The following is a 14,888-nucleotide window of genomic DNA, read 5'->3' as shown; positions in this document are numbered from 1 at the left end:
CTACCTGGAGGCTGGTGATCAACTCTGAGCCTGGTCTGTGTCCACTGGTCCTTGAGCATTAACATTGGCCAGCCAGCACGGAGCGCTTTGTGCCAGGAACTCTTCTATGTGTTTTGTGTTTATTTAATTTTCATAACCTTATCAAAGATGTACCATCATTATCCCCATTTACAGACAGAAAAATGACAGTTATTTTTGAAAAGTCGCATAGCTGGCAAGTGGCGGAGCTGGAATTTGAACCCAGGCATTTTAGCTCCAGAGTCATCCTATACTGCTGTGAGGATCCAGGCAGCAGATGTTCCCAAGGTCCAGCCAAGGGGCAGGCGATAGGGTTTGGCTGTGTCCCCACCCAAATCTCATCTTGAATTGTAGCTCCCATAATCCCCACGTGTCATGAGAGGGACCTGGTGGGAGGTAACTGAACCATGGGGGCAGGTTTTTCCCATGCTCTTCTTATAATAGTGAAGAAGTCATGAGAACGAACAGTTTTATAAACGGGAGTTTCCCTGCACGTGCTCTCTCGCCTGCCACCATGTTAAGATGTGCCTTTGCTTCTCCATCATCTGCCATGACTGTGAGGCCTCCCCAGCCACGTGGAACTGGGAGTCCATTAAACCTCTTTTTCTTTATAAATTACCCAGTCTCGGGTATTTTTTCATAGCAGTATGAAAATGGACTAATACACTTGGCATACGTGATATGTAACTATATATACAAGACTGGGTACGCCTTCATCCACTGTAACAGCAAATCATGGTCGACGTGACAGAACCAACTAGCAGCACATAAAGTCACCCATTAAATGTCGCATCAATGTGCAGTACTGAGCCACTGAATTATTCAAGCCAGACCTGCAAGTAGAGAGGGCTCCTTTCAGGTAAGAGCATCAAGGGCTGAATGCTTTGCACTGTTAAGTATGATCCATTAAATTTTCTGAAACCCACCGTTTTTGTTGACTCACTAGGTCTAAAGCACAGCGCTGGAGGAATGAGGCCAATGTCAGAAGAGACGGCAGCATGGGAGATACCAGAGATGGGGAGGGCAAGAGGCAGCCCACAGTAGCGGGTGGTAGGTGGTGTGCAGACACAGGGCAGAGCCTGCAAGTCTTGGTGCAACTCCTGTCCCATATTTCACAGAGTTCCAATCAAGTCTGTTTTAAAGCAGAATTCAGTTGATGTGTATAAATTATATTTCATTCACAGCAGGCCTAGAAGAAGCTCCGCAGCCTGACCAACTTTATGGTTCATGTATCTAAGGCACGTTTCAGTGTCTTCTGTTCCCTTTGTAGCAAGGTTTTCAAAGAGCCCCTTGCAATTTTTTTTTTTTTTTTTTTTTGAGACGGAGTCTCGCTCTGTCGCCCAGGCTGGAGTGCAGTGGCCGGATCTCAGCTCACTGCAAGTTCCACCTCCCGGGTTTTTACGCCATTCTCCTGCCTCAGCCTCCCGAGTTGCTGGGACTACAGGCGCCCGCCACCTCGCCCGGCTAGTTTTTTGTATTTTTTCAGTAGAGACGGGGTTTCACCGTGTTAGCCAGGATGGTCTCGATCTCCTGACCTCGTGATCCGCCCATCTCGGTCTCCCAAAGTGCTGGGATTACAGGCTTGAGCCACCGCGCCCGGCCAATTTTTTTTTTTTTTAAGAGATGGAATCTTGCTCTATCAGCCAGGCTGGAGTGCTGTGGCACGATCATCACTCACTGTGGCCTCAAGCAGTCCTCCCGCCTCAGCCTCCCCAATAGCTGGGATTACAGGTGCAAGCCACCACACCTGGCATCCACTGCTTTTATTAAGAACTGGAAGGCATCTGGATCAGTCTCCTTTTTCAACACACACAAAGAGAAGCTTAGAAAGGAAAGGCAAAGGGGAAATTGCATCCATGGGGCATTTATTATGGGTAACTCAAATAATAATTTATGATCATAGGTAATTGTATATACATCTTCACACAATGGGGCAGGTGATACTATCTTCATTTTATTATATAGAGGGAAAAATAAGGTTCAGGGTTACACAGCTGGTTAATGAACAAGATCTGTGCCCCATCTGAGGTGCTAAGTCTGTCCTAGCTAAGCCAATGCTATCCCTTTCTGGGCCTGAGGACATAGATGATGCTACTGTATATGCCCTGGATGGCTGTTTGTTCATAGGTTCTTTAGAAATTAACAGGACAACTGAATGCTGATTTTGTTCTCATATAATTGACTTTACTAAAATTTAAAAGCCTCAAATGTTTGCTATTCAATATTTTATGAATATTTTTATGAAAGAATACATTAGGTTTCTTTTATAGTTATGAGAAACCAGGTTAATTAAATTTGTACAATAAAAGAGACTTGAACAAAAGTCTGGCCAGTGTGCTGGAGCCAGGGAATCCCTAATGTAACAGACTGTCTCCAACTTTCAGCTCTGCTTTCCAGAATATGGGCATCATTCTCAAGCAAGCTCTCCACACGTGGAGGCCAAGAGTCCCCCATGGCGCTAGAATCCCATCTTCCTTCCAGCTCCACAGCCCCAGCAAAAGTCCCTGGACACAGGGGATTGGCCATCTTGAGTCACAAGTCCGTTCCTGATCCAATTACTCCAGATCCTGGGGCTGCCCCTGATGGGGAGGGAGGGAGCAGATAGGAAGTTCTCCAAAGGGAGGTGGAAAATGCCTGATGTCTGTCTCCTCCAGGGTGAGAAGCGTTTCTAGGTGACCTATTAATATTGCACCACAGAAACCTTATGCCTCTTAAATAATTTGTGCAAACTTGTAGAATTTATTGAAAAGCAAAAGGAAACCAAGTAGAGAAATATTTTTTAAAGTTTCTTGAAAAAGCCGCATAAATTAGTGAACCCTTGCGTCCTGCAACAGTGATTTTTTAAACTATGGGTCACCACCCTTTAGTGAATCCTGAAATCAATTTAAGGGTCATGACCAGCACTTTCTGTTTTTTGAGTCAGGGTCAGCACTGTCGCCCAGGCTGGAGAGGGCGAAATCAATTTAAAGAGTCATGACCAGCACTTTTTTTTTTTTTTTTCCTTGAGACAGGGTCAGCACTGTCCCCCAGGCTGGAGTGCAATGGTGCAATCATAACTCACTGCAGCCTTGACCTTCCAAGCTCAAGCAATTCTCCTGCCTCAGCCTCCCGAGTAGCTGGGACTACAGGCACACACCACCACACCCAGCTAGTTTTTGGGGTTTTTGTTTGTTTGTTTGTTTGTTTTTTGTTTTTTTTTTTTTAGTAGTGACAAGGTTTTGCCATATTGCCCAGGCTGGTCTGGAACTCCTGGAGTGAGCCACTGTGCTCACTCCATGACCAGCACTTTTTAATGAAAATATCTGTGTGTAGCACACAATAGATGGATTTTTGCTTCAATTTACATATCTATGTGTTTGTTCCTTTCCAGGTTCCCTCATTCATCCACCCTGAATGAAGACACATACTCACCTGGTCATGGCCTGAGATCTGACCGAAGCCTGAGAGGTGACTCAGCCACAAAACACTCAAGGTTCATTAGAATTGTCTAGTCCCAGCTCTGCTTCCTCCAAGCTGTGAGGCCTTGAGGCACTGCAGGAACGCCTCTGAGTCTTCCTGTTCTCATTTGAAGGACAGGACTAATACCTGTCCTTCCTGCCTCATGGGGTTGTTATAAGGATCACATGAAGGGGTGCTCTTGACCAGTGGCAAGAACTTCAGAAATGTGGATTGTAATGATTTGTATTTGTTAGCAGTAAATAAAAGTGCTTGGAACCAACCGGCAGCCTCTGGGGCAATTAAGTGTAGAAAATAAAACCCACGCTTTTTGGAAACTAGCATTCTTCCACATATATTGCTTCCAGACTACTAAATGGAAGTTGTTTCTGGAAGATGGATAGATTTAAAAAGTTTGGCCTTGGAGCCCCTTTTTGCATCCCACAGAAAGGGGCTCCGCTCACAAGGAAGTCTTCATCCCTAGACTGAGCCTCCCAGAAGCACACCCTGAACAACTCTGCAGAGCTAACCACTGTACTTCCTGTCCTGCAAGTACTGTTAGTGATACCTGCTGCCTCCCAGAAAGAAGTGGCAGCATCTGATTGGTGGGGTTGGGGGAATTAGGGAATGCATGTTAATGTGAACCCCAAGAGTGAGTTGATAGCTGATGAAGAGGGAGAAGGTAGAGGTGAGGGCCTTTAGGTTGGCCGGCTGGGCTTGCCTCACAGTCAGTAAAGCCCCCCCATGCAGAGCCACTCATCTCCTGCTGGGAACCACTGACCTTTTGGTTCAGATGCCTGATATAAACTCACCGATATGGGAGGGGAGGATCTGAATGGGTAGGAGGAAGCAGGGAAAGTTACTAGGACAGATAGATTCTAAGGCTTATCTGAAAGGAAGGAAGGAGTTGTGATGTGCTATCTGGGAGGTCCAAGGGAGAAGGGCCTGGGCAGTGTGCACCACTAGTGAGGGTGTGAAAAATGGGCTGGTGACTGGCCACCGAATGGCTTGGGGAGAAGTGGCCGGAGAGAGGGTCACCTGTGTGGTGGGAAGGGTCGGACAAGTGTTTTTAGATGTTATGAGAATGTCTACGTTTGACATGAGAAACTCCTAAGTTTGCAAAGAAAGGATACACAGCCACCTTCCTTCGATATCAGAAACAACATGCTGGGGATTAAAAATAATGACTTGGCCAAGAACCTTACCATTTACCAGAATGCATCCATGCAGTAAATATTTGGGTGTCTGTTCCGTGCCTGGCATGTCCCACTTCACCCACAGGAGGAAGTCCATTTTATAAATGAAGAAACTGAAGCTCAAAGAAGTATGTGAATCTGTTTGAGGTTTCAGTCTTCTTACAGATGAGAGCAAACTTCTGCTTCTTGTTCTGCTCTAATACCATAGCACCCTCAAGAAATGAGCATCTTTAGTTGTGCTTGGATTGGCAGAATCTGCCTTTAGGTAGAGGAGCAGACTTAATGGCTTTAACGAGCCACTTAACTACTTTCTAGAGACAACCTGGAGATGCTTTTGAAGAGCCCATTCTGAGACCTGGTTCCATTTTTCCATTCCTTCTGTGTCCCTGCCCCCAACCCCCACCCCCAGGACACATTTGGCAGTGAAGGGGCTCCAATTCCTGTTCTTGGGAGTGGTACCCACTTGTGCTCAAAGTAGAATTAAGTGGCTTGAAAGTAAGTGTAAGGATCAGGAGAAGGACTTGACTGCATGAGGGAACTTTTAGAGGTTATAGAAATGTTTCTATCATAATTGTGGCATTGGTAACATTTAACAAAACTTGAATTATATACTAAATTGGTAATTTTTGTTGTATGTGAATTATAGTTCAATAAAGCTGATTTTTAAACACTCAATTTAAGTCCTGATATGTGCATTTGTGGTATGTAAATTCTACATCAGAAAGGAAAAAACTAAACAGTTGTTGAATTCCAGTTAATGATACACATGCTGAAGTATTTAGGGGCAAGTATATGGATGTCAGCAGTTTACTCTGAAATGCATAAGATGTAAGATATATAATGGACAAGTAGATACATGATCAAGCAAGTATAGAAAAATTTAATTGTCCAATCTAAGTGGTCAATTTACAAGCTGCCATTGTAAAATTCTTTGATATGTTTGAAAATGTCATTATACAATGTTGGGGGAAACCAGGTGACTTCAGGTTTTTCGCGGAGCCAAAGAGTTCCTATTGGACCAACTCTTTAGCAAATAAAAACTGTAAGCTCTGGAAAAAAACCTTTAAAAACCAACTTCTTAAGATACTGAAATAGACCAAAAGCAGGCAGATTTTGGAGAGGAGTCAGTAACTAGAGGACGAGCACGGTACTGTGTGAGTTTCCTGTTTTTTTTTTACCACCGTTAGCCTGAGGCCAGGTGTCCATGCATCTTGCAGGACAGGTAAGCCTCCAGTGTACAATCTACAGTCTCGCTGGCTTGAGGAACCAGAGTAGAGTTCAGAGCACCACAGCCTCTCGAGAGTAAAGGGGGAAATAACAGAAAAGGAAGCTAGAGAGGGGATTCCTAAATTCTGTATATAAACTGCTCAAATCTCTAGCTGACCACTGAACTATGCATGCAGGACTAAGGCTAAAAGAACTGAACTAAAAGTTGAACTACTTCCTACTGCAGGGGAGACAGTTTTGTCGCTGAGTTCAACCAAGTTAACTGGTGAAACCCCGTCTCTACTAAAAAATACAAAAAACTAGCCGGGCGAGGTGGCGGGCGCCTGTAGTCCCAGCTACTGGGGAGGCTGAGGCAGGAGAATGGCGTAAACCCGGGAGGCGGAGCTTGCAGTGAGCGGAGATCCAGCCACTGCACTCCAGCCTGGGTGACAGAGCAAGACTCTGTCTCAAAAAAAAAAATAAAAATAATAATAATAATAATTCTTTTCAGAGGAATATAAGAGAATCCCGAGTTTCTACAACATAAATTATACACTAAATACAATGTCTAGGATACAATCCAAAATTACTCACTATCTGAATAAAAAAAATTTGCCTCATTCTCAAGAGACAAAGGAGATCAACCCCAAGAAGTTCTAGTCAAAGCTATTAAAGCAACTATTAAAACTGTGCAAGACTGTAAAAAAAAAAAAAAAGTTCTAATAGTAATGGCCGAAAAAACTCCCAAATTTGGTGACAGACATAAATTTACAGATTCAAGAAGTTCAATGAATAATAAGCAGGATTAATACAAAGAAAACCCCATCTAGATGCATCACAGTCTACTGAAGACCAAACTTAAAGAGAAAACATTGAAATCAGCAACAGGAAACTAGGGAGTAATGATTTAAATGACTGCTGACCTCTCTTTAGAAACATTGGAGGCCAGAAGACAGTGCAACATCATCTTTAACAAAAAAAAAGTCACCCCAGAGATCTGTATCTAGCAAAAATATATTTCAAGAATGAATACAAAAAAAAAACAACACCTAATATTTTCAGATAAAAGGAAACTAAGAGAATTTGCAGATCTAAATTACAAGAAATGCTAGAGGGAAGTTCTTCAGGCTAACAGGAGATTTTACCAGAGGGAAACTCAAATCTTTAAGAAGGAATAAAAGCCACTGAAAATAGTAAACATCCAAGTAAATACAAAGGATATCTTCTTTCTTTCTCTTTAAACTTTGTATTACTGTTTAAAGTGAACAATAGGCAGGCATGGTGCTCACACCTGTAATCCTAGCACGTGGGGAGGCCAAGGCAGGTGTATCACAAGAACAATAGATCGAGACCATCCTGGCCAACATGATGAAACCCCGTCTCTACTAAAAATAAAAAAGTTAGCTGGGCATGGTGGCATGTGCCTGTAGTCCCAGCTACTCGGGAGACAGGTAGGAGAATAGCTTGAGCCCAGGAGGTGGAAGTTGCAGTGAGCCGAGATCGCACTACTGCACTCCAACCTGGCGACAGAGTGAGACTCCATATCAAAAAAAAAGTAAGTAAATAAAAATTGGTGGGCTTTTAGCATATGTAGATAATTTGAATGACAATCATGGCATAATAGATGCAGAGAAGGGAAAAGGAAAGGACCCTTTACAGTAAGCTATGTATATTTTTTCTAAAGTGATACAATGTTAGTTAGCTCTTAGAGAGCTGTGAAACATTCATCCCTAGAGCAACCACTTAATGTAAAGATCGAGCTAAAAAGCCAATAGATAAAAATGTCTGCTCTGAGAAAGACACTAAAATGACCAGCCACAGATTGGGAGAAAATATTTGCACAACAGTTATCTGATAAAGCCCTGTTAACCAAAATATACAAAGAATTTTTACAATTCAACAATGAGAAAACAATGAGATTAAAAGATGGGCCAAACCAGGAGTTTGAGACCAGTCTGGGCAGCAAGGACAAAAAAAAAAAAAAACACTTGGCATGGTGGTCCATGCCTGCAGTCCCAGCTACCTGAGAGGCTGAGGCAGAAGGATCACTTGAGCCTAGGAGTTCAAGGCTATAGTGAGCTATGATCGTGCAACGGAATTCCAGCCTGGGCAACTGTCCCTTAAAAAGAAATAGGCTAGAGACACCTCACCAAAATATACAAGTGGCAAATATGCATAGGAAAAGATGCTCCACACATCATATGTCATCAGAGAAGTATAAATTAAGACAATGAGATGCCACTACACATTTATTAGAATGGCCAAAATCCAGAACACTGACATCACCAAATGCTGGCAAGGATATCGAGCAACAGCAACTGTCATTTATTGCTCATGGGAATGCAAAATGGTATAGCCACTTTGGAAGACAATTTGGCAGCTTCTTATAAAACTAAATATAGTTGCCATATGATGCAGCAATTGCACTGCTTAATATTTACCCAAAGGAGTTGAAAACTTATGTCCACACAAAAACCTGCACACAGATGTTTATAGCAGTTTTATCCATAACTGCCAAAACTTGGAAGCAACCAAGATGTTCTTTAATAGGTGAATGGATAAATAAGCTGTGGTACATCCAGATAATTGAATATTACCCAGCGCTCTTCAGAAAATGAGCTGTCAAGCCATGAAAAGACACAGAGGAATCATAGATCCACATTGCCAGGTGAGAGGAGCCAATATGAAAAGACTACATACTGTGTGATTATACCTATGTGACATTCTGGAAAAGACACAACTTTGGAGACAGTTGAAAGACCAGAGGTTGCAGGAGTGGAGGTGGTGGGATGAATAGGCAGAGTCTAGAGGATTTTTAGGGCAGTGAAGCTACTGTGTATGATACTATAATGGTGGATACATGTCATTATACATTTGTCCAAACCCATACAATGTACAATACCAAAAGTGCACCCTAATACACACTATGGACTTTGATAATGTGTTAATGTAGATTCATCAGTTGTAACAAATAGACCACTCTGTTGGGAGATATTGATAGTAGGGGAGGCTATGTGTGTGGGGGGGAGCAGGAGTATTTGGGAAACGTGTACCTTCCTCTCAATTTTGCTGTGAAATTAAAACTGCTCTGAAAAATACTCTATTAACTAAAAAAGACCCAGTTAATCCAAAAGATGTCAGGAAAGGTGGAACAGAGAAGCCAAAAATAGTGGGGACAAACTAGACAAATAGTAAAATGGCAGACTTAAGTCCAGTTGTATAAACAACTACATTAAATGTAAATGGTCTCTATCTGCACTAAGATGGCACCCACAGGCCACGTGAGATACTTGTTAATTGACATTAAATAAAATTTAAGTCAGTCTCTTCACTGCACTAGCCACGTTTTAAGTGCTCAGCAGTGACTCCCATATTTCACTAGTATATTGAACAGCACAGATATAAAATATTTCCATTATCACATAAATTCTATTGACCAGCATTGGTCTGGTCAATCACGGAGATTATCAGAACTGACACAAATCCCCCCAAAAAGACCCAACTGCATGCTGTTTACAGCAAGTCCACTTAAAATATGTAAACTATGCAGATAAGTTAAAAGTAAATGGATGGGAAAGGATACCATGCAAATGTCAAGCAAAAGAATGTGGTGACTGGATTAATATCAGATAAAGTAAACTTCAAGGCAAAGGGTATTACCAGAGATAAAGAGGGACATTTCATATTAATAAAAGGGTCACTACACCAGGAAGATAAAATAATTATCAATACATATGTTTAATAACAGCTTAAAAGTACATGAAACAAGTGACATAAAGGTAGAAATAGACGATTACATAGCTAGAGCTGGTGATTTTAAATATTCCTTTCACTAATCAATAGAATAAATAGAGCAAATGTCAGTAAAGATAGATCGTATAAACACCATCAATTACTTTTAACTGACATTTATAGAACACTATAGCCAACAACTGCAGAATACACATTCTTTTCAAGTGCACATAGTATGTTCACTAAAATAGACCATCTGGCTGGACCATGAAATAAGTCTCAACAAATTTAGGAAGATTGAAAACATACTGAATATGGTTCTCTGAACACACTGTAAATGTTAGAAATAAATAATGTGTCCTTTTTAAACTCCAGATATTTGGAAATTAAGCAACACACTTTGAAATAATTCATGTGCCAAAAAAATTCAGAAAATAATTTGAATAAAATATGAAAATACAACATACCAAAATTTTTAGGATGCAGCTAGCAGCAGGCTAACAGGGAAAGGTAAAGTTTAAAAATACTAGTGAGACAGCCAGGTGGGAGGGGGTCGCTGGAGAAGCTCCAATCAGCCTGACCACTGAGGTGGAGCTGGAGCCTGGGGAAGTTCACGACCCTTGCAGCAGGGAGAAGCCTGGCTCCTCCTCTTCCTGTGTGGAACCTGGGATTCAAGCTGCCGGCGGGAAGCGTTCTAGCAGGAACTCTGGTCTAGAGAGAGTGCCTGCTTCTCCCTTTTCTTCCTTTTCACCCAATAAAGCCCTGCTTTACCCTTCAAACCCTCCACGAACCTACATTTTCATGGTCGCAGGACAGACAAGGACCCCATCTTTAGCTGAACTAAGGAAAAGTCCTACAACACTAACATTAGCAAAGAAGAAAGGTCTAAAATTGGTGATCTAAACATCCACCATAAGAAGCTAGAAAAAGAAGAGTAAACTCAGAAGGGGAAGAACAAAAAGAATAGAGTGGAAACCCCAAGTACAACTTATCCCAGATTATGCAAAATTGGCTTAACTAACATTAGAAAGGCAATCAATGAAATACAACATATTAACAGAATAAAGGAGAAAACTATATGATCATCACCATAGATGCAGATAAGGCATTTAAAAAATTCAGTACTCATTCATGCTTCATTAAAAACAAAAAACTCAGAAAACTAGAAACAACAATAAAAGGAAACTTCCTTAATCCGATAGTTCCTATGAAAACCCCACAGCTAACATTATATAAATGATGATAAAAGGAAAGTTTTCTTCTAAGATCATAAGACAAGGATATCTGCTTCCACTTCTATTGAATAATGTACTGAGGCTCTAGCCATTACAGACAAGAGGGGGAAAAGATGATAAAGATCAGGAAGAGAAAAGCAAAACTTGTAGATGACATGATCATTTACAAAAAAACTCCTAAAGGAATCAACAAAACATGTACAACTGATGAAATGTAGCAAGGCTGAAGAATTCAAGTACTTTTGCAACAATCGTGTATTTTATGGACTATAGCAAACAACTGAAAAGTAAACTTTTGAAATTCCATTTACGATAACATTAAAAGAACATAAAATACTTTAGAATGAATTTACAAGAGATGTGCAAAATCTCCCTATGAAAACTTGGTTAAGAAACCCTAAATAAATAGAGGAATATACCTCTTTCATGAATTGTCAAGATGTTCTTTCCAAAATCCAGCACAATCCCAGAAATCAAGATCCCACAGCTTTTTTAATGAAATTAAGCTGATTCTATGATTTTTTTAGTGGAAGTGTAAAAGTTTTATAACATCCAAAGAATCTTGAAAAAGAAGAGCAAAGTTAGAGGACTCAATTATAGTCCCACTGAAGACCTACCATAGAGCTATAAGTAATGTAAATCCTGTGGTATTAGCATAAGGGTGGGCAAATAATGAACAAACTAAATGCCTGAAACTCAGGCATATTTATCTTTTCAACAAATAGCATTGGAATAACTGGAAATCCACCTGGACAAAATGACCTTTGACTCTTCCCTCATACCATAGGGAAACAAATGGATCATAGACGCAAATATAAAAGTGTGGGGAGACAGAAAACCTATGCAACCTTGAAGGAGGTAATGATTTCTCAAAGGGCACCAAACATACAGAAAACATATTTAAGAAAATAAATGAGAAAATAAATAGGCAAATCAGAGGTAGAAATATTTGCAAGATATGTAGCTGAGAAAGGACTGGTATCCTGCATATATAAAGGATCTCTATAACTCAGTAACAGAGAAACTAATTTTATAAGTGGGCAAAATATTTCAACAGAAAATTCACAAGAGAAGGTACACAAGTGGCCAGCAAGCACATTAGGGAAATGCAAATTAAAACCACAGTGAGATATTGCTACATCCACCAGTATTTTTAGACATCAGGGAAATGTAAATTAAAACCACAGCGAGATATTGCTACATCCACCAGTAGTTTTAAAATTAAAATGACTGATACTGCCAAATGTTGACGAAGATACGGAGCATCCAGAACTATTGTACACCGTCAGTACAGCTGCTTTGGGAAAATGTCGGGCAGTTTCTGATAAAACGAAATACATACGTACCCTCTGACCCAGCAATTCCACTCCTAGGTCTTTACGTAAGAAATATGAAAACATATGTCTACATAGGTGTACAAGAATGTTCCTAACAGTTTTATTTATGAGGACCAAAATTTTATAACAGTTCTCTTTTCTATCAATAGAAGGAGAAAGAATAAAACTATGGTATACCCAAACAATGAAAAACTAGCAATAAAGAGGAAGGAATTACTAAGACATATAACATGGGTAAATCTCAAAAACATGTTTTCCACAAGAGAGTACATACCGGCATGATTCCATTTATATGGAGATTTAGAACAAAAAACAACTGAGTTCTATAAAAGCGAAAGTAATCGATGGCAGAAAAATTCTGAACAGTGGTTTCCTCTGGAGGAATGTGGGTGGGGAGTTACAGTGACGGGACTTAGGGGAACTCTCACCTGTTGGTGATGTTTGGTTGGTAGGTTGGATAGGTGATTTGCAGAGGTGTACGCATTTGTCAGAACGCACCTAATGATACACTTAAGATGTATGCATTTCACTGTATGTAGATTTTATCCGAAAAGGAAAAAAATTCTGTAAGTAAATATTGAACCCTACGTAGTGATATGCAGACAGAAGTACTGGGGATGAGGGCGGAAGTGTACCAAGCTCTGCAGCTTACTCTGAAATGCATCCAAACAAGATGGGTTGATGGATGGACAGAGGGGGACGGATAGGTATCTAATAAATCAAGTATAGTAACATGTTAATTGTAGAATCTAGGTGGTGGGTATACGGGTGTTCACTGTAAAGTTCTTTCAACTTTTTAGAACATTTAAAATTTTTCATAGTAAAATGAATTTAAAAGGTAATTGCGGTACTCACCCTGGGTGTATACACAGGCACCTATTCTCGCGATGCCCCTAAAGCTCTTGCCCCTCAGAAGGCTAGACGAAAGAGGGGAATTGGGGAGTGAGTAACAGAGCCGAGAGGACTGCTACCAGCACCAGGGTTTTTGATGAAAATGCACTCGCCAGAGCTGTGTTTCATTATTCGAAATCATACGGTTTTACTCAACAGGGCTCCTAGCCCTTCTGTCTCTGCTCCTGGTGCGTAAGGGTGGAGTGGGGGGCTCTGAGCCTGGGACTGCTCTCTCGGAAGGTGGGAAGATGCCCACGTATCCATTCCTCTCCGCGTGCAGATTCGCTCCCACACTCCCGGGTGGGTGATTCTGGAGGGCCGCGCGGGGCTGTGTGCGAGGGCGGGGGCGGGATGTGTCTGGAGGAGGCAGAGCGCCCTCTCCCGGTCCCGGAGGGCCCACGCGGCCCGGCTGAGCGTCCCACCAGCCGGTTCTGCATTCACTCCCCAGATCTGCGCGCCCTGGTGGGAGCACTGCAGCCCCTGGTCGGCCCTCCGAACGCCGGGTGTCTACACGCGGAGACCAGCGCAGGAGGCGGGCCCGCGCGCAAGGAGGCGGGCGACAGGGTGGAGTCGCCGCAGCTGGCAGCCGCACGGCTCCACCTGTTGCCGCGTCGGAGCGCGCCCGCCTGAGAAGGCAGAGCACGGTGCGGACCTGTGTTCCCCGCGCCGGCCAGCAGGGCAGGGCCGCGGCTGCCAGGAGGCCCGGGAACAGTCCAGACGGAGCGGCGCGGAGAGGGCGCTCCCCGGAAGGTGAGATCTGAGTGCGGCAGCGGCGCCAGCGCCCCCTACAAGGCGGGGTTTCGGGGAGGGGGCCCTGGCGATTTGCTGGAGAGCATTGCTGCTGGTGTGCGTGAGGTGGGGGATGCCTTCTGCGCGGACCCCGCGTCCAGGCAAAACTCTGGAACGCACTAGGCAGCCAAGCCTGGGTGGAAGAGATGGAACTCTCCAAGGTCAAGTTCTCCTGGCCGCGGGGCCCTTACAGCCCCCAGTCTCTGGCCTCCTCTCCGGAAGCGGGGCTGGCCTACAGTGCGCGCTTGGTCCGGGCGGAGCCCACTAGTAGGCGCAGAGGACGCCCCCGCGCAGGATCCAGAGACCAAGGGTGCTCTGGCATGGGCAAAGCGAGGCAGGCTGCCCGGGGGACATGCCCCTAACTTCCTTCGCTCCCTGTTCCAACCTCCCTTTCTGGTCTCCTCTCTCCAGCCTGTCCGCGCAACGGATGCGCAGCGTTGGGGCCCGGCGGGAGGTCGGGGCCCGCGGACGCCGCAGCCCTCGGACGCCGCTCAGCACAGCCCCTCTCTCCGTGCGCCCACCCTGGACCCGCTCCATCCCTAAGCCCCAGCAGCCGATTCGGTGACTCGGGAGGCCACAGGCTCAGCGCGACACCACGATCACAACTAGGACGCACCACCGTCGGTCTACCTGGGGAGGTACCTACAAAGCCAGCAGACTGACGCCCGCGTCTTAGCCGTCGGTGGCCTGAGAAGCGATAGTCAAAGGAACCGGGACCCCGGGGCTCTGCTTACCCGCCGACCTCCGGACCGCCTCGACCTTCTCTTGGGGGGAAATTCGAGTTCGCTCGAGCTTGCCCTGAAGACGCGCCACGCCCCCTCCCCTATCTAAGCCAGACAGGGAGCAGGGATGGAAACGGCGTCCGCAACCCAGCGCCAAGCAGACGTGGACTCTGCGCCCGCTCCCCGGGACCTTCAGCGTTAAGGAGAACTCCGAGGAGAGCGGGGGGAGTGGAGGGGAACGGCGGCGACAAAGCGGATTTGAAACTAGGAGTCAAGGAGGACGTGGGGAGCTGGCGCCGCAGGAGCTACCGAGGCGGCGGCCGGGGG

General features: G+C 44.0%; 2 protein-coding genes across 2 annotated transcripts in view; both read left to right on the top strand.

Annotated features, from left to right (window-relative positions):
• The first annotated feature begins 13,046 nt into the window (after positions 1-13,046).
• LOC105517299 lies at positions 13,047-14,562 on the top strand. The gene is made up of 3 exons (XM_011949799.1): positions 13,047-13,105; positions 13,291-13,800; positions 14,251-14,562. The coding sequence occupies exons 1-3, from the start codon at positions 13,047-13,049 to the stop codon at positions 14,402-14,404; spliced, it is 723 nt and encodes a 240-aa protein (XP_011805189.1). The 3' UTR covers positions 14,405-14,562.
• Positions 14,563-14,688: 126 nt separating this feature from the next.
• KCNK13 (potassium channel, two pore domain subfamily K, member 13) overlaps positions 14,689-14,888 on the top strand; it is a 125,614-nt gene continuing 125,414 nt past the window's right edge. Inside the window, exon 1 of the mRNA XM_011949798.1 lies at positions 14,689-14,724. Coding sequence (XP_011805188.1) covers positions 14,689-14,724 — 36 coding nt within the window. The remainder of the gene's footprint in view (positions 14,725-14,888) is intronic.

This window comes from Colobus angolensis, unplaced genomic scaffold, assembly GCF_000951035.1.
Source record: "Colobus angolensis palliatus isolate OR3802 unplaced genomic scaffold, Cang.pa_1.0 Scaffold3, whole genome shotgun sequence".
Classification (NCBI taxonomy): domain Eukaryota; kingdom Metazoa; phylum Chordata; class Mammalia; order Primates; family Cercopithecidae; genus Colobus; species Colobus angolensis.
This window is presented reverse-complemented; position numbering and strand designations above follow the sequence as displayed.

What these genes read in the sequence shown, in the direction of transcription:
- LOC105517299 (XM_011949799.1), top strand. Translation starts at nt 13,047, where the DNA reads ATGCCCCTAAAGCTCTTGCCCCTCAGAAGGCTAGACGAAAGAGGGGAA. An exon ending in AGAGGGGAATTGGGGAGTGA is followed by an intron (nt 13,106 to 13,290) that starts GTAACAGAGCCG and finishes CTCTCTCGGAAG; the next exon opens with GTGGGAAGATGCCCACGTAT. An exon ending in GAGAGGGCGCTCCCCGGAAG is followed by an intron (nt 13,801 to 14,250) that starts GTGAGATCTGAG and finishes TCCTCTCTCCAG; the next exon opens with CCTGTCCGCGCAACGGATGC.